Source organism: Pan troglodytes, chromosome 22, assembly GCF_028858775.2.
Source record: "Pan troglodytes isolate AG18354 chromosome 22, NHGRI_mPanTro3-v2.0_pri, whole genome shotgun sequence".
Taxonomy (NCBI): Eukaryota; Metazoa; Chordata; class Mammalia; order Primates; family Hominidae; genus Pan; species Pan troglodytes.
Genome location: NC_072420.2, coordinates 44,897,074 through 44,924,540, shown reverse-complemented (window position 1 = coordinate 44,924,540; position 27,467 = coordinate 44,897,074). Strand labels below are relative to the sequence as shown.

Here is a 27,467-nt window from a genome sequence, read left to right as displayed (position 1 = left end):
CGCACAGTGCTGCTCCCCTCTCTCCGAGGAGTTCTGCAGGCTGTGCTCTCCAGAGACCGATGCACCCCACAGTCAGGGTGATTTTATTTCTAGAAAAGGTGACAGGTGCTGCACGTGGGCAGGAGCAGGTCACAGTGAGGCAGGGCCAGGGGCATCCCCCTCTCAACACAACCTAGGCGCCAGCAGCCTACCGGCCAGGTAGGGCAAGGGCTGGCCCATGTAGTGAGCCCAGCATGGGGAGACGCTGAGGGCCCATGGGGCGCCAAAGCCAGGGGGCAGCAGCCTCCAAACACCGACAGCGCCACGTCCCCTGGGCAGGAAGGTGGATGCCCCAGGGCACTCTGTCCTCCTGCTGGAGGGCCTGGCAGGCTGGTCTCAAGACACCAGCCCGAGGGAGGCCTGGCGGGTGGCCAGGGATAGAGGCAGGGGGTGGGCTGAGCAGGGACGCAGCCCCCACCTGCCTGCAGGCTCCAGACACAACAGCCCAGGCCCCATCTGAGCCCTGGCGCTGCGCTGGCATGGGTGGGGGCTGGGGAGGGGCGTGGGCATGGCTGGCCTCAGAAGCCCTTGTCCATGCTCAGGGTGCGGCGGGTCACGTGCTCCAGCTCCCCTGACACGTAGGCGGCCATACTGATGCGGTATTGTGCCAGCATCTTCAGCATGAGCCGCAGGCTCAGCCACCACTGCTCCCGTGGCATGCGGTGCCTGTGCAGGACGGGGATGGGAGGATGATGGGGAGTCAGGGGTCAGGGCAGCTCTTCAGCCACGTCCCCAGCCCCCCCACCCCCCCGACCCTGCGGCCTGTGCATGCCCCTGTCTCTGAACATCTCGATATCCGTGGAGCTGGGACGGGTCTGGGGTCCCCATCCCTCGGAGGCACAGCAGAGTCAGCCTCAGCCGCCCTCAAGCGTGCCCACTCCTGGCTGCCTGCTGTGCCCCCATGCCCACCCGAAAGGATTGCCCAGTGTTGTGCTCAGAAGACTTGGGCATGGTCCCTACTCTCCACGGCCTGGCGGGGACCTGGGCATGGGGGCCCAGGAGGCCTTGCGTGGTCAGGGTGCCAGTGGGGCTGGGCCTGGCACACCTGCCTCAGGGAAGGTCTGGGCCACCCCTCAGCCCCACCTGCCTCCACGAGGCTTCGGTGGAACTCACTCGAAATCAGTATCTTTCTTGAGCTCAGTGACGGGGCTGAAGGCCACCGCCTTCTTCTTCAGGCCGATCACGCAGGCCGAGTCTGGGGCATTGGCGAACACCCGTCCTGCAAACAGAGGCACGTGGCAGCCCTCCATGGTGAGGCCCTGCCCCAGGGAGCCAGGGGAGGGCAAAGTGAGGCCTCGGGTCGCACCCACCACCTACCCTTGCGGTAAACCTCGCGCAGCTTCTCCGACAACCACAGCATGGCCTTCACCCCCAGCTTGGTCCCGTAGTTCCGGTCAAAGGGGGTTGGAGCGCCACCCTGGAAACAGGTGAGGCCCGGTTCCTGGACTCCCCTGGGCTGCCTGGGCCAAGGAGAGGGGAGGCCCAACCCCAGTGCAGACAGGGTCCCCACGGGGAGCCTCCCAGGCAGCTTGTGAACACCCATTCCTTCCAACCCGTGCACCGTTCCTGTCTGTTCCCGATCGAGGACCCTGCCTGCTCTCTCCAGCATCAAGTCCAGGCCAGAAGCTGCCTCCAGAGGCCGGCAGTCGGCTGCCCCTGGCCAAGTCAAGTGACTCCTGGGCCCTGCATCGGCAGCCAGCGGCCCCACCTCGGGCCCCATGCCCAGCCACCCTGACTCCCCTCCCTGGCTCAGAAAACCCCAGGACGCGGGCTTCCTGCAGGGCCACCATAAGGCAGGGAGCATGCGGGGATCTAGGTGAGGGGCTCAGCGGAAGTGGCCACGGGAGGCCTGGCAGGGGTGGGGAGCTCGGCTCAGCATGTGAATGCCCTGGCTCGGGCCCTGGGTTCCAGCCCCAGCCCCACCCCTTCTTGAAATGAGACCTCACCTAGATACAGGCCTCGGTCCCCTCACTGGGGAAGGGCACACATGCCCGAGGGCCTGCCGGGAGTGCCTGTGGGTGCCCGTGAGGGCTGGGACCCCTGGGCCCGGGGACAGATGGTGGCAGGAAAGAGGGTCAGGCCTCTCAGAGCCTCACCCCTGCCCCACACCTGCTGCAGGTGGCCCAGGACGTTGGTCCTGCAGTCGAACACACCCTTGCCCTCTGATGAGTACAGGTTGTACAGGAACTCTGTGGTGTAGTAGTCATGGCACTTCTCGTTCCTAAGAGGGACAGCAGGGCCTGAGTCAGCGGGGAATGAGTTCAGGTCTCCCCCCAATCCTGAGTCCCCGCTGGGCCAGGCCTGGGAGAGGGAGTGGCAGCTCCCAGGAAAGCCGCCCTGGCCCACCCTCTCCAAGGACCCCTCCTGCCTTCTCCTGCCCAGCCACTCCTCAGCAGCCCCACCCCAGCCCCAAGAGTTGGAAGCGCAGCTGTGGCCGGGGACCCACGGCAGCCTCACCGCAGCACCAGGCCCCTCTGAATGTCTGTCTTCATCTTCTCCGTCATGTGCTCCACGTTGACCTGCAGGAGGGGCGGACACGGATGAGCCAGAGGACTGTGGGGAGGGAATTCCAGGCTGACCGGCGATCCAGGGCCAGCAGGAGCACTGGGCTACGAGTCCCACCTGCCCGGGCCCTGCCCTGCGCTGGCCGGCCTGAGTGTCTGGGGCCCAGGCTGGCGTGCCGGCGGGTCTGCTGCAGCAGGGGCCGGGCTGGGCTCACCTTTAAGTCATGGATGTTGAAAGGGTCCTCAAAGACGTAGGCGGCGTCGGCCCCCACAGCAATGCCAGTCACGGTGGCCAGGTAGCCACAGTAACCCCCCATGGTCTCCACGATGAACACACGGCGCTTGGTCCCCGAGGCGGACTGTTTGATGCGGTCACAGCTCTGGGGGACAAGGGGGGTCGGGGGTCCTCCACGTGCCCACCCTTCCCTGTAGGCCGTCGGCATGGCTACCCTGCAGGGAGCCCTGTGTCTCCAAAGCCAGCCTGGGGCTGACACACCCAGACAGCCAGCAGCACCAGGCTTGGGCCCACCTCCCACCTGGGCCCCACAGGACCAGGGGTTCTCAACCAGGCGACCCCCACCCCCCAGGGCACAGTGGACAGCGGCCTGCACACACACTGGCTGTGAGCGGGCAGGGGTGTCCCTGGCACCCTTGGACAGAGGCCAGGCACTGCTCTTAGACTACCCAGCACTGGGGCGCAGGGACATTCCCGCCTCAGTCTCCCCATCTGAGCTCATCACAGTAGCGAGGAACAACACAGGGCCCCCCTGGACCTGGAAGTGGCTATGGCAGGGAGCTGAGCCCCTTCACCCGGGCCTGTGCCCCACAAACCCCAACCCTGGCAGCCCTCCCAGGTGCTCACCATGCACTGTCCCCTCCAGCAGCCTCTGTAGGCTCAGCCCCAACCCACAAGGGCCTGGGCATGGCAGGCGGGTGTCCAGGAGCCCCGTACCTCCATGGCGGCATTTACAGCAGTGTCAGAGCCCAGGCTGAAGTCGGTGCCAGGGACGTTGTTGCTGATGGTGGCTGGGATGACACACATGACGATGCAGAGCTCCTCGTAGCGCCCGCGAGCCTCCACCAGCTGCAGCACCCCTTCATAGGCCTGCAGCAGTAGGGACGGGGCAGGTCAAGGGCAGCACCGAGGCCAGGGTGGGCCAGGGAGAGGCTCTGCCGGCGGCCGCCCAGCCCTGCTCCCTGCTGACCTGTCATGTGCCCCGTGCTGGACGCCAGGACCCACCTGCTCAATCCCCTGGGGCTGGGCCAGGCAGTCAGCCTGGTGTCATCTCAGGACGCCTACCAGGGAAACTGGACTCTAATGAGGGTCAGGAGTCCCCTCCAACCCACTCTGACCCCAGATCCACTCCATGGAGGGCAAGGGGGAAGGGCTGTCATTTATTCATTATTTAGTGACAGCTTGCCCAGTGCCAGGACACCACGTTCAGCGATGCTGTCCAGCACCTACACCTCTGCCTCCTCCGCCTCCCTTCTTTCTCGTCCTCCGGCTTCCGAGTCCCCTTCCTCCCCTGCCCCTCCCCAGCACTGGGGTTAATCAGAACCTTGTGAAGCTTTCCGGAGAAAGTAAAGAACCCTCCCGAGCCCACACACAGCACTTAAAACCCCAACCCTCTCGGCCCCTGCATCAGCCCAGCTGGCACACGGGTGCCCTCCCGAGCCCACACACAGCACTTAAAACCCCGACCCTCTCGGCCCCTGCATCGGCCCAGCCAGCACACGGGTTTTCAGGATGGGCCCCCTCGGCGGGAGGACACCTTGGGTCTCCTGTGCCCTGGGGCTTTTTCGTCCGTGGGCAGCTCTCACCTCGAACCCGCCGACCACCAGCAGGGCGTGAATACCATAGATGCGGATGTTCTCCACGATGGACTCCAGCTGGCCCTTGGGCAGGGTCCTGCAGTCAAAGACACCTCGGCGTGAACACGCAGCACCCGGGGACGCGTGTCCAGATTGCATCTGATCACAGAAAGGCATTGCCTTGGCCGTTCCCCGAGCCGGTCAGCAGTCGCTGCAATGCCCTGGATGTGGCGCTGTGGCTCCACACGGAGAGGGACACACAGGCCCAGCGTGAGCCGCCTGGGCACCACTCAGCATCACCAGGCACCGGCCAGGCAACCGGGTGAACCCCCCACCCCACTGGGCTCCCCGTGGGAACCCCTTCCTGCCCAAGGCTTTCTCGCCCAACACTCAGCGGCAGGAGGGGATGCTTCCTCCGGCCCTTGCAGCCACTCAGTGGCTCAGCACTCAGCAACTTCCCCTGTAGTCACACAGGGGGACTGTGCCCACCCCATGCCCACAGAAGGGTCTCAGGCCCTGGGACAAAAGCCATCAGACAGGCCCATAGCCTCAGCCAGAGTGCTGACAGTGCAGGCTGCCTGGCCCGGCCAGGCAGGGACAGACGCTGGCCAGCTTCCTTGCCACGGAGAGCCCACCGTGGGCATGAGGCCGCCAGAGCAGCCTGCCCTACACCCCTGAGCTCAGGCCAGGAAGCCCCAGGCGGGAGGCGTGAAGCCTGCTCTGGGCAGACCACCAGCAGGAAGAGGGGCCAAGCCCAGGGCCCCGGGCTGGGTTCCCCTTGCCGCCCCCACCTGCAGGGCCTGGATACTGCGCCCTGGCCCTCCTGCCCCCAGGTACCCGCAGCAGGCAGCTCACCTCTTGGTCCCCAGCATGGAGCCACCACGCCCCAACCAGCCGGCCACGTCGTGCCAGCCCACTTCTTGCACCTGCCAGGAGGAGATGCAGCTTCAGGGGCCAGCCTGAGCCTCTGGCCAATTCCCCCCAGGGGTGGGCCTGTGCCTGGGGGCCAGCCAGTGTTGGGCATGAAGCTGCAGGCAGAGCTGAGTGCCCAGGCCCGGGTGGGCACCGACACGTGGACTCAGGTCTCGGCCTCCACCTCCAGCAGCCGGCCTTCCACAGGAAACGCCCCAGGTGTGCACACAGAAGGCCCAAGTCCTCACTTGTTTGCCCCGGCCGGACCCACCTGACCCTTGGCTAGGCCTTCGAAGCCATCGTGCACCACGTATACTGTGTGTCCGTGGGAGATGCCGGTCCGCACCGCCGAGCGCACGGCCGCATTCATGCCAGCCGCCGGGGCCCCCACATTCAGGATGGCCAGGGAGAAGTTAGACTTCAGAGAGAAGGGGAGACGAGCATGAGGCACAGCCGGGGAGGGGACCCCCAACCTTCACAGGAGGTCAGCAGGCCGGCAGGTTCTGGAAAAAGGGGCCAGGCTCTGCCAGCAGCCTGGACGCTGCCCAGCACACCACCCACCCTGCGAATACGGTATCTGTTCTAATTCCAGAAGATTCTGGTGAAGACCAAAAGAGACACGGAGCAAGCCTGGCCCCCTGGCACGCAGGCAGCAGAGGAGGCAGAGGGGGCGAGCACCGTTGTGAAGCCAGGCTTGCGGGCGGCAGCACAGGTCAGTGCCCACACAAGGGGCTGGCAGCGGGCGGGAGGGTGGGGGGTGCACAGCCACGAGTAAGGAAGGGGCCCTGGCTATCCTGTTTTCTAGTAGCCACGTTAAGGGAAGGGAAAAGACATGGAGACAGTCCCATCAGGACTATAGTTAATTTAACCTGATGGACCCAAAACCCCACCACGTCCATGTGAATCCAGTGACGGCCGCCACCACCTCTCCTCCACCCCCCGTGCTGAGGCTCTGAACCTGGCGTGCACCTGTCACGTGCAGCACACCCTACTTGGCAGCAGCCACACCCAAGGGCTCCATAGCCACATGGCCCCACTGGGTCCTGGTACAAGCCAGCCCTGCTGCCCACAAAGCCAGTCACGCCCCTGCCAGGTTCTGGGTTCGTGGAGACCATGTTGCCCCACCACGGAGGGTAGAGCCCGCTGACTAGCTCTGGGGATAAGCAGGAGGCTGGAGCAGCAGGGACACCCAAAGATGTCCACGGAAGGGAGGACCAGACTCAGGCTGGGCCACGCTGTCTGCCCCGGCCTGCAGCTCCGGCTGTGGCTCAAGGGGCTTGGGAGCCAGGACCTCACTGGCCATGACTCTCTCTACAGGACCCTCGTTGTCCCCCAGGACTTTAGAAACAAGCCATTTCATCCTTATTTTGGAGATATCCCATTTCCTGAGGTTTTCAGCTGTTTGGGAACATTTTATTTTCACAGTTTCACTCTTGCCGCCCGGGCTGGAGTGCAATGGCACGATCTCGGCTCACTGCACCCTCCACCTCCCGAGTTCAAGCTATTCTCCTGCCTCAGCCTCCTGAGTAGCTGGGATTACAGGCATGTGCCACCACCACGCCCAGCTAATTTTTGTATTTTTAGTAGAGACGGAGTTTCACCATGTTGGCCAGGCTGGTCTCGAACTCCTGACCTCAGGTGAACTGGCCACCTCAGCCTTCCAAAGTGCTGGGATTACAGGTGTGAGCCTGGCCCCGGGGGACATTTTCTACACAATGGCTTCTCCTCTCCTGAGTTAAGCCTGTGGCCTGACTTCATTTCCATCCACCACTGAGAAGCAACAGCCAGCCCTGCAGCCAGGGCCCCAGCACCCGGGACCTGCCAGCCACAGTGGTGCCTGAGCCCAGGCAGAGGTCAAGCCCACCCTCCCAGCTCACAGCTCAGACCCCAGCAGGAGGGAAGGCGGGGGCGGGCAGGCCCAGCCACGGGGCCAGCGTGAAGAGGCTGCAGAATAACTGAGCCCGTTCCTCCCTCTGTGGGCGCCGCTCCCTGCCTCACCTTCTCCTTAGGGGGCTTCTGGTGGGCGAGGAGCTTGTAAATGTTCCAGTTGTTCTCGAAGCTCCTGGAAAGGATTCGGGTCACACCATGCACAGCCCTGCAGCGCCACGGCGTACAGCCACAGCGCAGCCGTGACAGAGCCCAGGAGGCTGGTCACAGGCACACGGCCCGATGGAAGCTCAGCCATGAGGCAGCAGACACCGTGCATGCCAGGCAGGGCACCTTCCACAGAAGGTGCGAGACCCCCAACACAACACGAGGCCACGCCAGCCCGTGCAGCAAAGCACGTGGCCGGCATCCAGCTCAAGGGAGGGTTGGCCACCTTGGTAGCGGGTGGAGGCACAGATGGGAAACCAGATGTCCAATCCAGCCTGACCCGGCCGCCAGGACGCCTGCAGGGGGGCGGCACCCACACCCAACATCTGCCAGCCTTCCCAGCCCCCGTGGGGCCACCCCATGTCCTGGGCTTGTATCCACAGCTTCTCATCCCCTCGCCATGCCCAGATCCCTGTGCACTGGGCCCTGCCCGTGCCACCGCCCAGGGTCTCCTGTGGCACCACACCTCCCAGCCCGCCTCCTGTACCACCCGCAGGCCCCTTCCTCCCTCGATCTTCAGACGCGGTGCCTAGGATGACCCAGGCCAGGCGTGCACAGCGCCACCGTAGCACGTGCTGCCTGGCACCAGGACCCAGCCATGTAAGAGTGCAGGGGTCTGCTGAGGGGGCTTACCCGCCACGGAGCTGGGTGGCCTCATCAAACCTCTTGTCATCCATGGCTTTTTGCACTTCCTTGGTCTTAAGGAAGAGATACAGAACACAGACTATGGAGTGCCTGGCCCGCACACCCATGGCTACTGCCCTGTCTGGTGGGCCTGACGAGGGCAGATCTCGCCGGCATCTCCTGACCCTGGCCCAGGCCTGGCAGCCTCTCTCTAGGAACAGCGGTCACCACCAAGGCCAGCTCTTCTGGGGCTGGCTTGAGGCCAGGAGGCCCTACCCTGCCCCCAGCTGCCCTCCTCTCCTCTCAGCAGCTCCAGCTCCAGGCAGGGCCACTGTGCCCCAGTTGCAGGCCTCCAAACCCACTGATCCAGGGCTGGACCAGCCCCCACACCCGGCCCCCTCGCCTCTGCCCTCCCCGTACCTCCTCTCCTGGGGTCCCTGCTCCAGGCACCCCAGTGTTCCCCATCACCTGCCCGAGCTCCTCCCAGGGCTCTGCTCTGATCACCGGCCCCTCCTCCTCCGTCCCATCGTAACCCCAGCTCCCACCACTGCCCACAGAAGCTCAGCGGCCGTGGACCCCTGTGCCTTCCGCTGCTCACCGGGCTCCCTGCAGTTCTGACACACCTCTTGGGGAACGTCCCAGGTCCCACGTCCCGCCCAGGGATGTGCTCACATCCCTCCCCTCCCTGGAGACCTGGGATGCCCTGGGCCAGCCATGAGGCCCTGCCCTCCGGTGCTCACAGTGCTGGGGCCCCCAGAGAGCAGTGGGGCCTGTGAGTGGGGACTGGGGAGAGGGGCCAGGCGGTTCTGATGGGGGGGGCCCAGGGCTTACCATCTGCACACACTCCATGAGGGGCAGCCGCACTGACTGGTTCCCCGAGAGGGTGACCACGCAGGCTGGCGTGTCAGGCGTGGCTTCCAGCAGCGCCATCACCGCCTCCATGCCCATCTTGCTGCTCTGTGGGGAGGGGTTCAGGCTGGCACACCCACTTGGTCCCTCTACCCCAAGCCACATGCCCATCCTCTGCAGATGCGCAAACCCCAGCTTCCAGAGCCCCCCACGCTGACGGAAGCTTCCAGAACAGGTGGCATCAGAGATGGAAACGTGTCTGACCAGCATTCACGACGGCACACCAGACACCGTTTCACAGAGTCCTCGCTGCCCTGCTGGAAGGCCCAGCCTGCACTGCTGGCTGCAGGGTGCCATGCAATGCGACCCACCCACCGTCACTCGGTGCCATCGCTGGGCACGCAGGGCAAGGGCGGGAGCCAGGTCCCCAGGGCCCCATCCACTGCGATGGATCCTCCCGTGGAGGCCCTCATGTCGTGACTTCCCTGGTGTGTGTCCACACCGGCCAAGGGGCTGGGCAGTGGACACATCCAGGAGCTGCCCCCCAGGGACACACTGCAAAGGCAGGCCGCAGCCCCACCCCGGGAACCGGCCACAGTGGACAAGAAAGCCAGGCCTGCGGTTGCCGTGGCCGTCCCATGACCACCAGTGGCCAGCCCTGTAGAAGCCCAGCAGCTGGACCCCCGGGGCCACAGACAGCCCTCCGTGTTCCACACAGGTTTTTTCATCTTGCAAGTGAGGCACAGGCGGCACCTTATTCTGGGCAGTCTCTCCAGGACGCTGTTTAGGGAGCAGCCTCGGAGACACCCCCCATGCAGGATGAGGCTCCTTGGAAAAGTGCAGGTTACCACTGCACGTGCTAGGGTCCCCTGGCCCCTTCGCAGCACCCAGTGGGAATACGGGCTCAGGGAGCACAAGAATGCTGACGCTCTGGGTGACAGCCGCGGCTGGGGGCGATCAACTGTCCTTTGTTTCACACCCGGCATCGGGCATCCAAGACACTGGCTGGAAAATCCGGCAGCCTGCAGGCTGGGAGTGCATGGCTGGCCCGGTCACAGCAGCGGCATTTCCATCACCCCAGGCTCGGCAGCAGCGGCTGGCTTGCCCTGATGTCCCCGGCCCCTCAAGAGGCTCTTCAGAGTGAGCCTGAGGCCTCACAGAGGGGACAGCAGCTGCCTGGCTAGGTCGGCGGGGCCCCTCTCTGAGGAAGCGTCCCCTCTATAGAGTGGCCCTCGTCCAGCTGTGTGGGTTCCCTGGGAATGCTCGGCTCAGCACACGAGTCACAGGGCCAGGTGCAGTCACAGGGCTGGGCGCAGTCACCTGGTCTCCCTCAGCACAAGTCCCACCTGTCTGACAGTCTCTGGCCCTGCCTGAGAGGGTGACCACCCTCATACACAGGCATTTTGCCTACCATGGGGCCTTCCTGGCCCCAGACCCACTCCATTTGGCTCCGACTTCATTCCCATTTTGCAGAGGACAAAGTGAGACCCAGCGGTGATCAGGACCAAGGACAGCGAGGCCAGGCCAGACCCCGAATGCTCCCTCCCAGCACCAGCCTCCCAGACTGTGATGCCACAGGCACCATGGGCACCACCCTCTGCCCACCCAGCCCCTCTCCCAGGGCCTGTCCCCAGCCCTGACTGCTGCCACGTTGGGCTGGCAGGGGGTGGGGGGCAGAACAGCCAGGAGGCACAGGCTGGTGGGGGGCCTCCCATGGTCCCCAGGTCTGAGTTCCCTACACCTTCAGGGGAACAGAGAAGCCAGGCCTCAGTCTCCCCCAGGAGGAGCAACAGCTTGAGGGAACACCCACCACACACCCACACTGACACACACACTGACACACACACCCACAAGGACCAGACACAGACACACCCACAAGGACCACGCATCCCCCACACATACACCCCCACACACAGACACGGACACTCACCCACAGCCACATGGACACAGTGCACGTGCCACGCTCGCGTGCACACTGCCCACACCCACACACACACACCACGCTTACCCATGCACGTACGCAGGGCAGGGTGATGGCCACTTACCAGGATTCGGTCGAAGGCAGAGGGCGTCCCTCCCCGCTGCACGTGGCCCAGCACAGTTACACGGGTGTCGAAGCCCAGCCTCTGAACCACCAGCTGCAGGACAGTGGGAAGGACCAGCCCTGAGCCCCAGCCCACACGGCCTAGAGAAGCAGGGGGTCTGCCCAGTGGCCACCCCCAGGCCCACACGCACGTCCTTCACGTAGCTGGACGAGATGGGCTTCCCGTTGCGGTCAATGGCACCCTCAGCGATAATGATGATGTTCAGTCGGGACCCACGGCTCCGAGTCTGGGTCAAAGACACGACAGGGCTCAGCTGCCAGGCAGGGAAACCTGCCCCGGACACAGCCCCCGGGCGCCAGGAGGGCTCAGCTGCCAGGCAGGGAAACCTGCCCCGGACACAGCCCCCGGGCGCCAGGAGGGCTCAGCTGCCAGGCAGGGAAACCTGCCCCGGACACAGCCCCCGGGTGCCAGGAGGGCTCAGCTGCCAGGCAGGGAAACCTGCCCCGGACACAGCCCCCGGGCGCCAGGAGGGCTCAGCTGCCAGGCAGGGAAACCTGCCCCGGACACAGCCGCCGGGTGCCAGGAGCCCTCCCTGGGGCCACCATCCCCAACCCGCATGGGCCAGGGCACAATCCCCACCCAGCAGGAGGAAAGCAGGCCTAGAGCGTGAGGGCAGAGATGAGGCTGGGCCCACTAGGACCCCCCGCCCTCCTGGAGGCGGTGAACAAGAGGGCTCTGCCCGAAAGCCTGGGAAGGGCAGCAGGGGAGGAAGGGGGCCCTCGGGGCTGGGCCCAGCACACACACAGCTGGGGCTGGGCCCTTGTGTCTGGTGAAGCCTTCCAGGCGGGAAGACGCACAGGGCTGCAGCTCCACGGGGCACAGGGCAGAGGGGCCTGCCCGGGCTAGCCTGGGCCACCTGGGACCCCTGTGAGCTTCCATCTGCTCATCCTTACAACCAGGGGCCCCGCATCGCTGGCACCAGCCAGGGCTCCCCGGACACCCTGCACCCTGAAGCCACTGTGGGTCCACACTGGTGCACATAGGACACACCATCCCCTCTGCCAGCCTCAGGCTGCTGCCTCAGCACCACACACCAGCCGCGGCCCAGCTCTCTGGGAACTGAAAGAGCTTTCCAGCCATCCACTTCAATGACCCGGTCAACATTTGTGGGACTCGCTCTGAGCCGCAAGCCCCATGTTTGCCCACCACGGGCCACAAAGCCTCCTACAGGGACAGGGTTGGAGCAGCTCAGACAGGGCCCGGGTGCAGTGGGAGTGGAGGGCTACCTGGAGGAGGTGGCGCCAGTGCAGGTGAGGTCAGACACCCGGAAGATGGGCTGCAGGTCCCGCAGGAGAGCTGTGCCACCCTCCCTGCCCCAGTGCACCCTGGGTGGTGGGCAAGGCGGGAACCCGCATGTTACAGGGGGAAACAGACTCTCAGTGAGGGCCTGAGCTGCTCGCACAGAGCAGGAAGGAATCAGGTGGGCTGACCTTGCATCCAGGCCACTTCCAGGAGGGCCCAACGTGAGTCACAGACATAAGCTAAGGCCGAGGTCACCACTGGAGCCGGGACCCCCGGGAGGTCCCTGCCCTAGGAGAGCAAGCCCCTCATAGGACCCGCACCTCAGGCCAGCCTCGCCTGTTGGGCTCCGTCTCCGCCCGGCCCCTAGGCTCCACTGGGGAAGGTTCTAGAAGCCAGGTCATTACCCACGGCCTCTCCCACTGCCCTCGGCAGCGCTGTACAGCCACGTGGAGGTGGAACCAGTGTCCACAAAGATGGGAGTGACGCTGCCACCTTCACATGGGGACAGGGACACCGTGTCAGTCCCAAACCCACCCTCTGCCCCCAGGGCTGGTTCCAGTGGTCCTGCCTCAGCCTCAGCGCACAGAGGACAGAGCTAGAGCCACGGGGGCCCCTGGCCTTGCCCTGCATGTTCGGGTGTGGGCGAAGGACAGCCTGAATGGCCCGTGCCTCTGGTCCACCATTGAGCCCCACCCCACCGAGGGGCCGACCTGTCCTAGTTGAGGGGTCTTAGGGTCCACAGGGCAGTGTCAGCCTGTTCTAGGCCAGAGCCCCCAACTCCACCCCAAGGGAACCAGAGGGCAGCATTCCAGGCACCCCCACTCCAGACACACCCCTCCCCGCCAGGCACCCCCCATCCCTCCCAGAGGCGGTCTCGGCCTCCCAGCAGCCTCCCCACCTTCTCCTGCTTCCGGGACCTCCTGTCCACCCTGTGGCTACAGCCACGTTCCGACACATCTTTCCAGCCTAGAACCCACCCCCGGGCCCCGACCGCCCTCAGGGGAAGGCCCTGCTCCCCACTGGCCCAGCTCCTGGCCTCGCCACCCCCACGGCCCTGCCGTCTGGACCTTGCTGGGGCCACTCCCTCACAACCAACCACCTCCCACCGCCCCAGGCTCAGCAGTCCCACCCCAGGAAGCAGCCTCACCGAGCTCCCCACACTGACCACGGAGCTGAGCCTGGGGCGGCAGCGGCCTGAGTGACCCTCTCCGCCTCCTGCCCACTGGGGGCAGGACCACAGGTGCCTCACTGAGGTCAGCCCCGTAGCCCCCCACTCCTTACGTGTCCCGCCCCGAGGGGCACCCGATGGGGGCATCAGCAGCTGCTGATGAACCCATGAGTGATAGATGAGTTAGTCAAAGCTGGTCCCAAAACCCCAGGGGCGCTACCCAGTGCACCAGGACACCTGCGGCCCCCAGCAGGCTGGACGGCACCCACCTCACCCAGCCTCTCGCAGTGCACCAGGACACCTGCGGCCCCCAGCAGGCTGGACGGCACCCACCTCACCCAGCCTCTCGCAGTGCACCAGGACACCTGCGGCCCCCAGCAGGCTGGACGGCACCCACCTCACCCAGCCTCTCGCAGTGCACCAGGACACCTGCGGCCCCCAGCAGGCTGGACGGCACCCACCTCACCCAGCCTCTCGCAGTGCACCAGGACACCTGCGGCCCCCAGCAGGCTGGACGGCACCCACCTCACCCAGCCTCTCGCACATGAAGTTCTCCCAGCCGTCCTCGGGTGGAGCCTCGGGGATGAACAGCCAGTCGGCCCCTGAGGCCAGTGCAGATACCAGCGCCAGGTACCTGGAGGAGCGAGCGCCTGCCTGCTCAGGACCCCCACCCAGTCGTTGAGGGGAGCTTCCCTGTACCCAGAGGCCCGACTCTGGGCCACAGCTTCTCTGTCTCTCCCGGCCCCCACCCGGCTCTCTCACACCCATGGCATTAACTGAGCCCTAGAATAAATATGCCACACCTGTCACTGCGGTCCCCAGCAGCACCCAGGCCACCCAGCGGGCCAGGAAGCCCCTCCTCACCCGCAGTGCCGGCCCATCACTTCCAGCACGAAGGTCCTCTGGTGGCTGTGGAGATGGAACGGGAGGATGCATCAGTGCCAGCCACACGGGCCTGCCAGCCCGATTCCCTGCGGGGTGCTCAAGGGACCCAGTGGATGGAGAGGCAGGCAGGGGACAGCCCCTTCTCATGCCCAGGCTCTGAGCTAAAAGATACCTTGGGATCCTTCCAGCCTTTGGGCTGGTTTCGACTGATCTCCTCCAAGGCTGAGGGTCATTTGCCGAGCCCAGGCCTGGCTAGCCCAGGACTTCCTTTGGGGGCGTCACACCCCAGGGCAAGCAGCTGCCCCTCAGGAGGGGCTGCACAAAGGCCCCCCGCAGCCTGGCAGAGTGGGAGTGGAGCCCGCTGTGCGTTCCCCCAGCTGGGGGCTGAGGGCAGCTGGCCTGGATGCTGGGGCTACCAGAGTCCACTGCCCTTGCAGATGGCCGTCACCCTGAGACCACCTCACCACCGTGCGGGGAGGAGGGGCCCTGAGCTGGCCGCCGGCGCCAGCCTCACTCACCTCTGGGCAGTGGTGGTGATGGCATCGATGACCTCCATGATGCGGTGGAGGGCCGAGTCCGTGCCAATGGTCATGTCGGTGCCGCAGAAGTCGTTATCAATGGAGCCCACTAGGCCCGCGATGTTCAGGTGCGAGTAGGTCCGGGCCGTAGTCTCTGAGATCTTACCTGGGCCAGGAGCAGCAGGAGGACCTGGCTGAGGCTCCACTGGCCCCACCACAGGGCCAGAGACCCCTCTCCTGCCACCCCTTCCCCCGCATCCCAGGCGTGCAGCCCAGCAGGGGCCCCGGAGTTCCAGGCTCAGCCTCCTCCTGCCTGGAACCCTGTGGCAGCATGGCTGGATCCGCTGGGGCCAAGTGCAGACGGGGGACCTCTGGGGTGCCTTGCAGAGCGGCCAAGGCCTCACCTCAGGGTCCCCCACATGAGGGACATGGAACAGACATGGCTCCGAGAGGCCACTTTCCAAGCAGCAATCTCGGGACTCTGTGTCTTATGTCACCCCACCTTCAACTCTATTTCTGCAGACTGTGACCATGCATGTCCAGAATCTCGCTCGGATCAATCACAGAGAAGACTTGTCCACACGGCGTAGGGTGAGCGACGCTGGCCTCCACCAGCCCCATGCACTGCCTGGGTGCCCTCCCTCAGGCTTGAGCACTGACCTCCATCTCTGGGAGACATCTGAGCTCGCGCTGGCAGACACCACTCCTCCCCGGCCAACGGCCAGACAGCCCCTCCTCTGCCTCGGGGCACCCAGGGATCCCTCGTCCCTCTGTCCTGCCCATTCCCACGCCTGGCAGCAGCGGCAAAACAAAACCCCAGGGCCTACAGTGCACCGGGCACAGACTCACCTTCCGCCACCAGCTCCTCCAGCAGGCTGCCCCACTCGCTGCGGAAGATGTTGGCACCCGTGAGGCTGCCATCCCCGCCGATGACGCACAGGTTGGTGATGCCGTGCTGGACCAGGTTGTAGGCCGCTGCCCGGCGCCCCTCCCTGGTGGTAAAGGCCTTGCAGCGAGCGCTGCCAATGATAGTGCCGCCCTGCACAGAAGAGACCAGAGACTTCAGGAGGGATGGCAGGCGGCAGACAGCCCCTGGAGATCACCGGAGGGATGCCAGGACTGGGCAGCAGGCGGCAGACAGCCCCTGGGGATCACCGGAGGGATGCCAGGACTGGGCAGCAGGTGGCAGACAGCCCCTGGGGATCACCGGAGGGACCCCAGGACTGGGCAGCAAGGGGCTGGCAGACCCTGCAGAGTGAGAGGCAGAAGCCCCGAGGTCTCTGGAAACCTGAGGTGGCCCTACCTCCCTGCGCCTCTCTCCTTGGAGAGACAAAGAGGAGGATGATGTCCGTCCGGTCCTGGGCTTGGGAAGCCCCAAGGTAATAGAGTGGAAGGCTTTGGAGACCGGAAAGCACAGTACACACACGCATAGGTTGCCACACACATGTGGGTGCACACGTGCACACACAGGCCCTGTACCAACTCAGGGAACTGGCCGGGGCCTCCAGGGCTCAAGCCTCAGCAGCTCCAGGTGCGCTCACGTGGCCCCTCATAGCCAGCCTCAGCCAGGGCTCCCCTAGGACCCAGCACGGCCACGTCTCCAGGTCCTCCTGGCCCCTGGCAACCCCATGACCCTGCGACCCAACAATTCCATGGCAGCAGATGACAGGGTCGGCCTGAACCTGAGTCCCTGTGGGATGGGGCATGTGTGTGTGTGACTCTGAGTACATATGTCTGTATGTTTCTGTATCTGTGTACTTGTGTGCGCATCTGTGTGTCTACGTGTGTATCTGTGTATTTATGTGTCTGCGTGTCTATCCATGTGTGTCTGTCTGTGTCTGTGTGCATCTGTGTGTCTGTGTGCACGTCTGTGTGTCTGTGTGCACGTCTGTGTCTGCATGTGTGCGAGCGTCTGTGTGTCTGTGTGTCCATGTCTGTGTGTGTCTGTGCACGAGTGTGTGTGTGCATGCATCTGTGTGTGTGCACATCTGTGTGTGTGTGCGTCTGTGTGCATGTCTGTGTGTCTGCATGTGTGTGTCTGTGCACGTGTCTGTCTCTGTGTGTGTGTCTGTGTGTGCAGGTCTGTCTCTGTGTGTCTGTCTGCGAGTCCAAGTGCAACATGCATCCGCATTCCCAGGCCTCACCAGCTGGATGATGTTGGAGACGCTCAGCCAGTTGGCCTGCTTGATGTTCTCACCTCCCTCCACGAGGCCCTCATAGCCCTGAAATCAAGAGTGGGGCAGGCATGAGATAGGGGACCCTATGGTGGCCGGCAGCATGGGGTCTGGGAGCAGGATTTTCACCCCACCAGCAGAAAGCAGGACCAGGGTGCTGACTGTGAGGCCCCACCATCATCCCAGGGCCTGGGGTAACGGGGTCCGGGTGCCCCCTAGGGGGCTCCAGACACCCTCTGCACAGCTGGTGAGTCCGTGTGTCCCAGGGCGTGACTCCTGTGGCAAGTGCTTTGGTGCAGGGGCCTGTCTGAGCTCCCTGACCCCACCCAGATCCACACAGGCAAGTTCAGCGTCCCGAAGGCCCCAGCAGAGCCCGCCATCCAGCTCCTGAGGATGCATCCTAGGTCTGCCTGTTCTGAACATCCTAGAAATGACACCGCAGAGGCTGCTGTGTGTGGCTCCTTCTGTCCCCCCTGGAGTCCTCCCAGGCATGCGGCCGGCGGGGTGTGCGGTGCGTGCTCTTGCTGTGTGGCGGCCGTGTGAACAGCCGAGGCTACCATCTGCCCACCAGAGCGGGAAGCTGAGAACACACACATCTCCCTACAGGCGGGCCCCGCCCGAGGGAGCTCCTGGGTCCAGGGGACCCAAGTGGCCATAGGGGACCCGAGTGGCTCGTAGGGCCGGCAACACCCCAGGCAGGGGCTCCAGGCTCCGCGTCCCGCCACGCCGGCCACGCTGGGCCTTCCATCCAGTACCATGGATCTGCCTCTCATGTGGTTCTACCTGGGATTTCCCAGATGGCACCTGCACAGCCTCCGTGCCACGTGCCCGTTTCCTACTGCACGGCCAGCCCTTTCTTGTTGTTTGAGGGGAGGGACACTCATGACTGCATTTCACTAAGGGTGTGGAGAGGAGAAGGGCGGCCTCCTCCGTGCAGCCCCGGTCCCTCCATGGCATCAGCAGCCTTCTCCAGGCCATGAGGTGAGGCAGTGGAGCAGCCATTCCTCAGCCGGGGCTGATGCCAGCTCAGCTGTGGGCTTCTGCTCCTCCCTCCGCTTCCTCCCCAACCGGGTGTCAGGGCCCTGGGGGCCAGGAGGGCAAGTGCCTCAACCAGGCAGGGGGTCAAGGGATAGTGCACGCTGCGGGGCACGTGAACATCCCCACTCTGGCCATGGCGGGCTTCCAGCCTGACAGCCTCCCTTCCCCACCAGCTGGGCTGGGGGACAGGTGCCCCTGCCCCAACTCAGGGGCTGATCTGAGGGACCACAGAGCTACTTCCTCCGGCTCAGGCCAGGCCAGCCTGGCCCCCTCTGGTTGTACCAGCCCTGAGCTAGGAACAAGGAAAACAGGAAAATGATCCCAAACCCACAGCCCCACCTGAGCAGGAGGCCACCAAACACAGGTCTGTCTGCAAAACTCAGGATCCAATACAGAGCCCAGGCACCAGCCAGGCCCCTGCCCCACTGGGCAGAGGGGCAGGCAGGTGTGGCCAGCCCAGCAATCCCCAGAGACCCCGCAAGGCCAGTGGCTCAGTTCTGCTGGAATCAGTCTCACAGACACAACCTCCTCCTACCCTTGGAACCTTCTAGAAGCGGTTTGCCCCCCTCTACCCACTCTGTTTCCGTATCTGTCCTCCTAGGCCCAGCTCACCTTCCCCTCCTTCCCCTCTAGCCCCGCCCCCTCCTCTCACCCCTGCAGGCCTGGACTCCGCCCCTCCTCTCACACCTGCAGGCCTGGACCCCGCTCCTCCTCTCACCCCTGCAGGCCTGGACCCCGCCCCCTCCTCTCACCCCTGCAGGCCTGGACCCCGCCCCCTCCTCTCACCCATGCAGGCCTGGACCCAGGCTCAGGGCCCTCCCTGCTGCGCTGTGGGCTCTGCCTGGGGGGATAAGAGCAGCCTGTTCTGAGCCCTCCTTTGTGTCAGAACTGAGATCACCTCCAAGGCCACCCTCCCTTTCTGCCCTAACAGTAGCCCCAAGGAGAAGGGATCGGTCTCCCTGCTGAAGGAAGCCAGCGCTGGGGGCTCAGAAACCCAAAATGCAGTCTGTTGTGAACTGACGCAGCCGCAGGTCTCCCTGACCTCCCCCTTCTGCCTCTCGACCCTCTGCCTCCTCCAAGCTCAGGATGCAGCTGCTCCCTGAAGCCCCCAAATCTGCCTAAAGCCCATAGCTGCTGGAGAAAGGAACAGTGACGGCCAGTCCCCTCCCTGAGTTTCCATGCACTGAGGTCATCGCAGGAAGAAAGACCTGTGTCTGCCAACACACCTGGGCAGGCGGTCACCAGGGCTAACAGATGCTGTCCAAGCCCATTGAATCCCCTAAAAACCATTCATGGCCGTGCGCGGTGGCTCGCGCCTGTAATCCCAGCACTTTGGGAGGCAGAGGCGGGTGGATCACCAGAGGCCAGGAGTTCGAGACCAGCCTGGCCAACATGGCGAAACCCCGTCTCTACTAAAAATACAAAAAACAGCTGGGCGTGGTGGTGGGTGCCTGTAATCCCAGCTACTCAGGAGGCTGAGGCAGAAGAATTGCTTGAACCTGGGAGGCAGAGGTTGCAGCGAGCCAAGATTGTGCCACTGCGCTCCAGCCTGGGCAACAGAATGAGACTCTGTCTCAAAAAAAAAAAAAAAAAAAAAAATTCCTACCCCCCTAGAATCATCCAGGCTGCCCATGCCCCTTTCCCTGGGAGGAGGGCAGGTCAGCATCTTCGCCCTACCTCTCCATGCCTGTTCACAATGAATGCCAGCACCTCTGCCCTATTAATCCGCTTTTCGCAAGTGGATTTTTCCAAGAACCTTCATGGGACGGAGGGGAAGTCTTCCCTGGGCCGCTATATCAGAATGTCTCATCTCAAAATCTGCCTCTTAGATGCGGATGTTTCTGAGCTAAAGCCCACTAGGCAGCAGGTTCAGGGAAGCTCTCAGCCTTGCCTCCCTTCGAGAGGAAAGCAGCACACAGCATCCCAAGACTAAGGCTCCTCCTGTTCCCGCCTGGACAGGATGTAAATGCCCCTCACAGCCCTCAGGACCCAGAGACAGCCCCAGGACCCGCACCCACCCACTTCATTCTTTTTCCCATAAACTCACCCTCCTGCATTCCCCCACCTCCGAGGGCCTCATGCTGCGTCCCTGTACCCCTCGGCTTCTCCATGTGCACTGGTCTCTGCTGGGCTCTGCAGAAGCCAGGACTCTAGGCACGGCAAAGTGCCTCTTCTCCCCTTTTCCAGGACACGCCCTGCACCGATGAACCTGTTTTCTGTCTTTTGCCACAGGAGTCTTTCCCAACCACAAATGTGTGGGGGTTCAGGAAAACCCTAATTTCTCCCCTTTGCCACTTAGAAGAAGAAACTGAAGGTCGAGCAGGTGGCAGGAGGGGTTTGTACGGACACAGCCCAGCCTGCCTAGAGAGGCCCCCACACCCAGCTCCCCAGGGCTCTGAGACCTGCTTCCTAATCCAATACTGGCAGGGCCCCAGCCCCACCCCAGCCTGGCCACAGGGAGAGGACGGGCCAGCACAGACTGCCCACTCACTCATTCATTCACACAGTCCTGCAGAGGGAGGGCTGGACAGGCTGCTGTTCCCTGGGGCCAAGATGGGGGAACTGAGACCCAGGGCGGTGAGTGGTCAGCGGCGAGCAGTGAGCAGTGAGCAGTGAGGGGGGTGGGGCTGAGTGCCTGGGGCTGCAGAGCTGGGGTTGCTACATTTTATATAAACAGCTACATATTACATAAAAAGTGGCAACAAAATAACAAAAGACTTTGTCTCGTGGAATGTGGAAAACCACCTGACAAGGCAAGAATGCAGCCTGTGAGTGCGTGGTGTGGCCCAAGTGTGTGAATGCGCCTGTGTGTGCACACGTGTGAGTGCAAGTGTGGTTGTGTAAATACCCAGGACGGAGGGCGAGCCCCAAATCTCCCACGGGGACTGGGGCTGAGGCAGTAGGGCATCCGCTGCTCCTACGGGAACACAATGAACATGGACACAGCAGAGCTGCTGCCAGGGGCTGTTCCCCGGGTTTGGGTGGTGAGGCAGGAGGCTGGGGAGGACAAGGGCAGAGGCGGTGAGGTCCCTGGCCCCCACTCACAGAGGCCTCGGGGCAGGACAAGGGCCAGGCTGGGGGACACCAGGCAGGGGTGTGGTGGGTGGGGCCTGGCCCGTCAGCGATCACTGTAGGCAGGGCCTCGACTCCTTGTCCACCCAGCTCCTTCCCTGCCCCCAGGCCCGCGTTCTGCAGCCTCTGAGCCTCCAGCCGGGCTGAGTCCCAAGGCAGTAGGTCTTCTTTCTGCAGATGCCTTTGGCCTGGCCCCAAGCTCCCCCTCACACTCCCCAAGACCACATACCCATCAGCATCTCCAGGCCAGGACCACCCCGTCTCCCAGTGTGACCCACACAGAACACACCTCGGCATGCGCCTCAGGAGCTCCCCACTCCTTGCACACACACAGCCCACCTTGGTCTTACCTCGTAGATGAGGAAGACTTTGGCACCCACATAAATGCCCATGCGCGTCACAGCCCGGACAGCAGCGTTCATGCCTGTGGAGGTCAGGGCAAACCTGTCAGTCCCACGCTGAGAAGCAAGGCCCTGGACACCCTCCCCATCTCAGAGGACAGGGGGTCGGGGAGGCCTGGACACCCTCCCCATCTCAGAGGACAGGGGGTCAGGGAGCCCTGGACACCCTGTCCATCTCAGAGGGCGGGTGGTGGGGGAAGGCCCTGGTCACCCTCCTCATCTCAAGAGGGCAAGGGTCAGGGAAGGCCCGGACGCCCTCCCCATCTCAGAGGGCAGGGGGTAGGGAAGGCCTGGTCACCCTCCCCATCTCAGGAGGCACCAGGCCAGGAAACTTGAGGACCAGCCCTGGGCCCCCGGGTGGAGGCTCGGGTGAACCCAGCAGGCTCTAGGCTTCAGCTTCCGAGCACCTAGAGTATGGTGCCCAGAGATAAACTGGGAACATCCCATGCAGAGCATGGCAATCAGGCATGTGTGGGTGTCCCGAACTCCACACCCCGCCGCCCCAACCTCTGCCACAGAGCCCCCACACTCACAGGCCACGGGGCCAGGCCTTGACCACAGAGCAGGATAAAAAGTGGGGCAGGTGGAAAAGAGGCCGGCACCTCCCACACCGGCCCCACCCCAGACATTCAGGCTGGGGCGCGGGGATGGAGAAGCCGGGGAGCACCTCTGGGCACTGAGGAAAGCTGCGGCGCGGGGATGGAGGAGCCGGGGAGCACGTCTGAGCACTGAGGAAAGCACCCGCTGGAAGGGGCTTGGGCTCCTTCCTCCGCAATGAGATGGGGGACTGAGAACAGAGCCCTTCCAGCCTCAGCCACCCAGGGGACAGCACTGCCCTGCCCCAGGGCCTCAGGGACCCTCACCCCCCAGCCTGGACATGACGCTGGTGCCACCAGGCTCTGAGGTCACTTCCTCTTTCCTGTCCCCTTGCCCTCGGCTCCCAGGACTGCAGTGAAAGAAACAGTCCGTCCCAGCGGGGGCCTTGGCAAAGCCGGTTTCCTGGAGAGGGACATTAACGGGGGAGGCGGCACGCAGGAAACGCTGGTGCTAATGTACCCCACACCTCCTTCCCGAGAGCCCCCATCTTAAAAGATATCCATGACTTCATACAAAAGGGGCAGCCAAGACCACCTAATCTTCAGAGAGGAGGAAACCCATGCCCGCGGCCAGGGTCCCCCTCTGAGTGAGGTCTAGGGCCGTGTAACAGACCTGAGTTTGTGCTTGCCCCTGGGACCAGCCCTGCTCTTCCTGCCTCCCTCCCAGCACCCATACCATGCCATCCATCCCTAAGCCATGCGGGTCCTCTGTCCCCAAGCCTCGTGCCCCTCAAAAGCCCCTGCCCTCCCACCCCCCTGTACTTGCAGAGGCTGGAGGTGCTGACCTGCTGGGGGCTCCTGCTCAAGCCTCAGCAGCTCCCTTGAACATGGAGACCCCCACGAGAGGACTCTCGACCTCTAACCTGGTTACACATGCTTCTCATCCGCTCTCCAGCTTGGCGTGGGGCTCAGCAGCAGGGAGCAGGTGTGAGGTGAGATGCCATGCCTTGAGAAACCCCAGGGATCGACACACTGTTCCCACGTAGCAGCCAGAGTATCTGCCACCATCCCCACACTACAGGAATCCAACGAGGTCCCAGAGGGAGGGTGAGGGACCTTCCAGAGCCCAGCAGGTGGCAGCAGAGCCAGGACTCACCCAGACCCACCCTCAGGTTCAGTAGGTGGCCCTCTCCCCACCCAGCAGTCAGGGGATCCAACAGGGGGGCCAGAGCCAAGCCCGGCAGCCATCCAGAAGAAGGGGCACAGACGTTAGAACGGGCAGAGCACAGAGCCTGCAGGGAGCTGGAGCTGCCCACACTGGCAGCTTCTCCACTTGAGCAAGCAACACCGTCTCTAAAGGAACAGTGCCTCCCTCACATCCCCACATAGATGGGAGCACGGCTGCTACAGCTGAAACCGGGGCGGGAATCCAGCAAGCATCCCACACACACCCAGAAAGCCAAGCCCCCCAGACAGACAGCCAAGCTCCCCCAGAAAGACAGCCGAACCCCCCAGACAGCCGAGCCCCCCGCAGACAGCCAAGCCCTCCCAGACAGCCGAGCCCCCAGACAGCTGAGCCCCCCGCAGACAGCCAAGCCCTCCCAGACAGCCGAGCCCCCCAGAAAGACAGCCGAGCCCCCAGACAGCCAAGCCCCCCCAGACAGACAGCCGAGCCCGCCCCCCCCCCCCAGACAGCTGAGCCACCCCAAGCACCCGACAACCAAAAACAGTCAGCAGAGCCAAGTCCTGCTGCCTGAGGCTGGGCATCCAAGGCGGTGCTGTGACTGCAGGCGCCCTGTCCCCCACCCTCACTGGAGTTGGGGGCAGTGAGGGAGATCCACTCAGCCACAGCTGGCCGAAGCTAAGCCTCCGTCCCTCCCTCACCCTCCCTGCAGACCTGGTCCCACCACAGGTCCAAGCCCACCTCTGGCAGGCAGCAGCTGAGGGAGGGCAAGGAGAGGGCAGGAGCAGCGCACCCAGGCCACCGTCCAACCACAGGGCCTCTCTGGTCTCCCCAGCTCCAGGCAGAGTCAATGTGCCACTGGGCGGGTCAGCCCAGGGTCACAGCCATCTCAGCAGGGGGCCTGGTGGGCTTGTCAGGGGACCTGGGAACGGCAAAGGGGCCCCAGGATCAGGGGTCAGCAAGGGTACCCCTCGCTTCCAAATGTCTTCGGGGTGCTCTGCAAAATAAAACCTGCTTTGACGCCCAGAGACAATGAAGCTGCCAAAACCCAGCTTGTGCTGAGCCCTTGGGAGGAGAACAAAGTGGCCATGTCACATGGCCACTTTGTTGTTGGGACTGGATTTTAGAACGGGACTGGAACGGGACATGTTCTGGATTTTAGAACAGGACTGGCTGTGGCTTGAAGGAGGAAATTTTCTCTGTCAACCTCATTGGAAGCTGTAATCTTCAAAAGACCTTTTTAATGGCCCTTTAATCGGCTTTTCTTTCTCAAAATAAACCTCGGGCAGCAGTCGCCGACACCACAGTCAGAGGGCAGGCAGGACAGTGGGCCTGCCGCTGCCTACCAGCAGGTGATAGCCACCCCTGCCCAGGAAAAAAGGCTGGAACAAAATCGATGTCTGAGGTTGGTGCGCTGGTTCCCAAGTGACCTTTCCTCACCATTAGCTCCGGGCAAGAAAGCAGTGAGCATGAAATGGTCACAAAGTTTAATGATCAGCTAAGGATGTAAGCATGAGCCTGAAGGCTCCAAACAGGAGGCCATGTCAGGGAGGCGTGGCGGGCCAGGAAGCTAAGTCCTCACCTGCGATAACAGGAAACCAACGTCCAAACACACCAGCCAGGGAAAGGCAGGGCACGGTGTCCTGCAGGGGCAGGGAGGGGGCACTAGACAAACGGCCCAGAGAATTAAAAGTGCCCAGGCCAGGGCGAGATGAAGGTAGGCATAGGCAGGCCGGGCCATTTTTTTTTTTTTTTTTTTTTTGGTCAAGTCTTTTTTTTTTTTTTTTTTTTTTTTTTTTGAGACAGAGTCTCGTTCTGTCACCCAGGCTGGAGTGCACTGGCGGGATCTTGGCTCACTGCAACCTCTGCCTCCCCGGTTCAAGCGATTCTCCTGCCTCTGCCTCCCGAGTAGCTGGGACTACAGGCATGTACCACCACGCCTGGCTGATTTTTGGGGTTTTTTCTTTGTTTGTTTTTTGAAACAGAGCCTCGCTCTGTCGCCCAGGCTAGAGTGCCGTGGCTCGATCTCGGCTCACTGCAACCTGCACCTCCTGGTTCAAGCGATTCTCCTGCCTCAGCCTCCTGAGTAGCTGGGATTACAGATGCGCACCACCATGCCCAGCTAATTTTTTGTATTTTTAGTAGAGACCAGGTTTCACCATGTTAGCCAGGATGGTCTTGAACTCGTAACCTCAGGTGATCCACCAGCCTCAGCCTCCCAAAGTGCTGGAATTACAGGCGTGAGCCACCGCGCCCAGCCTGCTTCAAGTCTTCTAGCTGCCTTTGCACAGGTTATTGTGCAAATAGACATCCTTGAACAATGCCCTCCCCTGCTCAACAGCACGGACCCCTGGCCAACAGGAAAGGCGTGACCCAGAGCCACACAGGACAGGACTTGTGGAGCCACACTGGCTCCAGGACACTGCCAGTGGCCGGCAACAAGCAGCAGCTCCCGCTCTTGCCACAGCTGTGAGAAGGGCGGGTGGGCAGCCACCACAGGCCTGGCTCAGCCGGGTCTGAAGGAGCCCCCTCTGCAGGCCGGGGTTCAGACAGTGACACCCACGAGCCACTCCTGCCTCCCTGGCTTGGTCCCGCTCAAGGCCGGCTTCCTTCTCGCTTCTTCCTGGCTTCCAGATAGGGAAAAGGAGGGTCAGGTGCCTGAAGCTGGGTGGGGGTGTGTGTCTGCATTTTCTCAACCATTTTCTGAACTCTAAAAGACAGACCAGACCCCGCTGCACAGCCTTGGGGTGCTGGCTGGGCCCCTTCCCAACCCAGCACCTCACTTCTGGTCTCCTAAATCCTCTCCTCTCTCCTCCTGAGGGGTAGGGTAGGTGGCGTCCTGTGCCACAGGTGCCACACTGGACATGTCAGGCCAGAGACACTGGAGGCCGGCAGTGGTCAGGACCAGGCCTCCAGGAGGGAGCGTGCGAGGATACCACGCCCTCAGGCCGGACCCCCACCCAGCTCTGCCAAGTCCCAGTCCCCACCACCTGAGGCCTCCCCAGTGTCCCTGCAAAAAGGGTGACAACTGGGCTTTGCTCAATGCCCCGGGCAGCTCATCTCCCCACCGCCCTCTTCCCCGGCTAGACCCACACGGAAGGCGGCCGCGAGGGCCCCGAGGAGGAGGCGCGGTCCGGGAGTGAGTCCGCCCCCGCCCAGCCGGGAGGAGGTCCCGGAAGCCCGCAGCCTGGCGCCGGCCCTCGGGAGGCACCGGGTCCCCAGGTCGCTTCAGAACCAGGAAAGGCCAGGCTCTGGGGGTGGCGGGACCGGCGCCCTCCGCTCGCGTGGCCTCGGGGACTCCTCGGGAGGTCCTGCCCCGCGGCCCAGAGTCGGACACACCCCCGGGGCAGGGCGCGAGCGGCGCCAAGACCCAGGCGGAGGCCGAGAACGTGGCCGGCCGCACGTAGGCCGGAGACCGCGCCGGGGAAGAGCGGGGGACAGACCCGGGGCAGGAGGCCAGGGCGGGAGGCCGGGCCGGCCCGACACCCGGGTCCCGGGGCTCGGCGGGCGCTCCGGAGAGGCCAGGGCGGAGGCGCCCTCCACCCCCTGCACCGCCACGCGGCCGGGACCCCCGCCCACCTTGCGCGTCGCCGCCGCTGGTCAGGACGCCGATGGCCTTGCCCGCGCCCGACGCCCGCAGCTTCTCCAGGTCCACCGCGGCCATGGCGGCGGCCGAAACACGGGCCCAGCTCGCACTCCCGCCGCCTGCGCCGCGTCGCCGTCCCCGTCCCCGCCCCGCGCGCGCCTTCCGCCCGCCCCGCCCCGGGCCCGCCCCCGGCGCCTCCTCGCAGGACGGACCCTGGACGGAGCCGGGATCCTGCGCCCTCGGCCCGCCGGGGCCACCTTTCCGCTGTGCGTTTCTAAACCTGTGCAATGTGACGCGGGCCCTGAGCAGTGAGACCCCCCCCTCCACCCCGGTGGTCTCGAGGATGTGGCCGGGGACCAGGGCGGGGCTGGCCCCAGTGCGTCCCTTCGCCCCCGCCGAGGCCCCGGTGGCAAGTCTGGCCCGGCTTTGCTTCTCCGGAGGTTCTTTGCTGTCGGCCGCAGCCACCGCCCCTCCCTGCCACCCAGGGGCCCTCAGGGCGCCTTCAGGCCTCAGCAGAGCGAAACCCAAACGAGGCGCTGGCGGAAAGCAGCCAGCATTCCTCCCTCCCTCTCCCTCCTTTCCTTCCTTCCTTCCTCACTTTTGCTGGGCCCTTGGGAAAGTCTTGGTTCCCGGGCCCTGGGGGAGAGCCGCCTCGTGACCGCACGGTGTGTTCGGTTTGTGAAAGCTCAGCGGGCTGATCGCTAGGATTTGTGCATTTTTCTCTA

General features: G+C 63.9%; 1 protein-coding gene across 6 annotated transcripts; it reads right to left on the bottom strand.

The window, feature by feature from the left end:
• Positions 1-48: 48 nt before the first annotated feature.
• PFKL (phosphofructokinase, liver type) lies at positions 49-27,417 on the bottom strand. 6 transcript variants are annotated; one of them, XM_063803745.1, is made up of 25 exons: positions 26,736-26,875; positions 23,898-24,078; positions 22,819-22,979; positions 22,301-22,436; positions 21,387-21,460; positions 16,897-16,974; positions 15,602-15,791; positions 14,753-14,918; positions 14,214-14,258; positions 13,875-13,983; positions 11,070-11,165; positions 10,880-10,972; positions 8,817-8,942; positions 7,995-8,059; positions 7,266-7,329; positions 5,539-5,685; positions 5,211-5,281; positions 4,365-4,452; positions 3,496-3,648; positions 2,759-2,923; positions 2,497-2,558; positions 2,149-2,260; positions 1,357-1,456; positions 1,153-1,258; positions 49-705 (listed from the first exon to the last, which is right to left on the bottom strand). In XM_063803745.1, the coding sequence occupies exons 4-25, from the start codon at positions 22,314-22,316 to the stop codon at positions 558-560; spliced, it is 2,274 nt and encodes a 757-aa protein (XP_063659815.1). In that variant the 5' UTR covers positions 22,317-22,436; positions 22,819-22,979; positions 23,898-24,078; positions 26,736-26,875; the 3' UTR covers positions 49-557. The 6 variants fall into 6 exon arrangements, with proteins under 6 accessions (XP_063659815.1, XP_063659817.1, XP_063659818.1 ...); XM_063803747.1 differs by lacking the exon at positions 22,301-22,436 and having other exon boundaries at positions 22,819-23,048; positions 26,736-26,851; XM_063803748.1 differs by lacking the exons at positions 22,301-22,436; positions 22,819-22,979; positions 23,898-24,078; positions 26,736-26,875 and adding an exon at positions 27,341-27,417.
• Between the last annotated feature and the right edge of the window lie 50 nt (positions 27,418-27,467).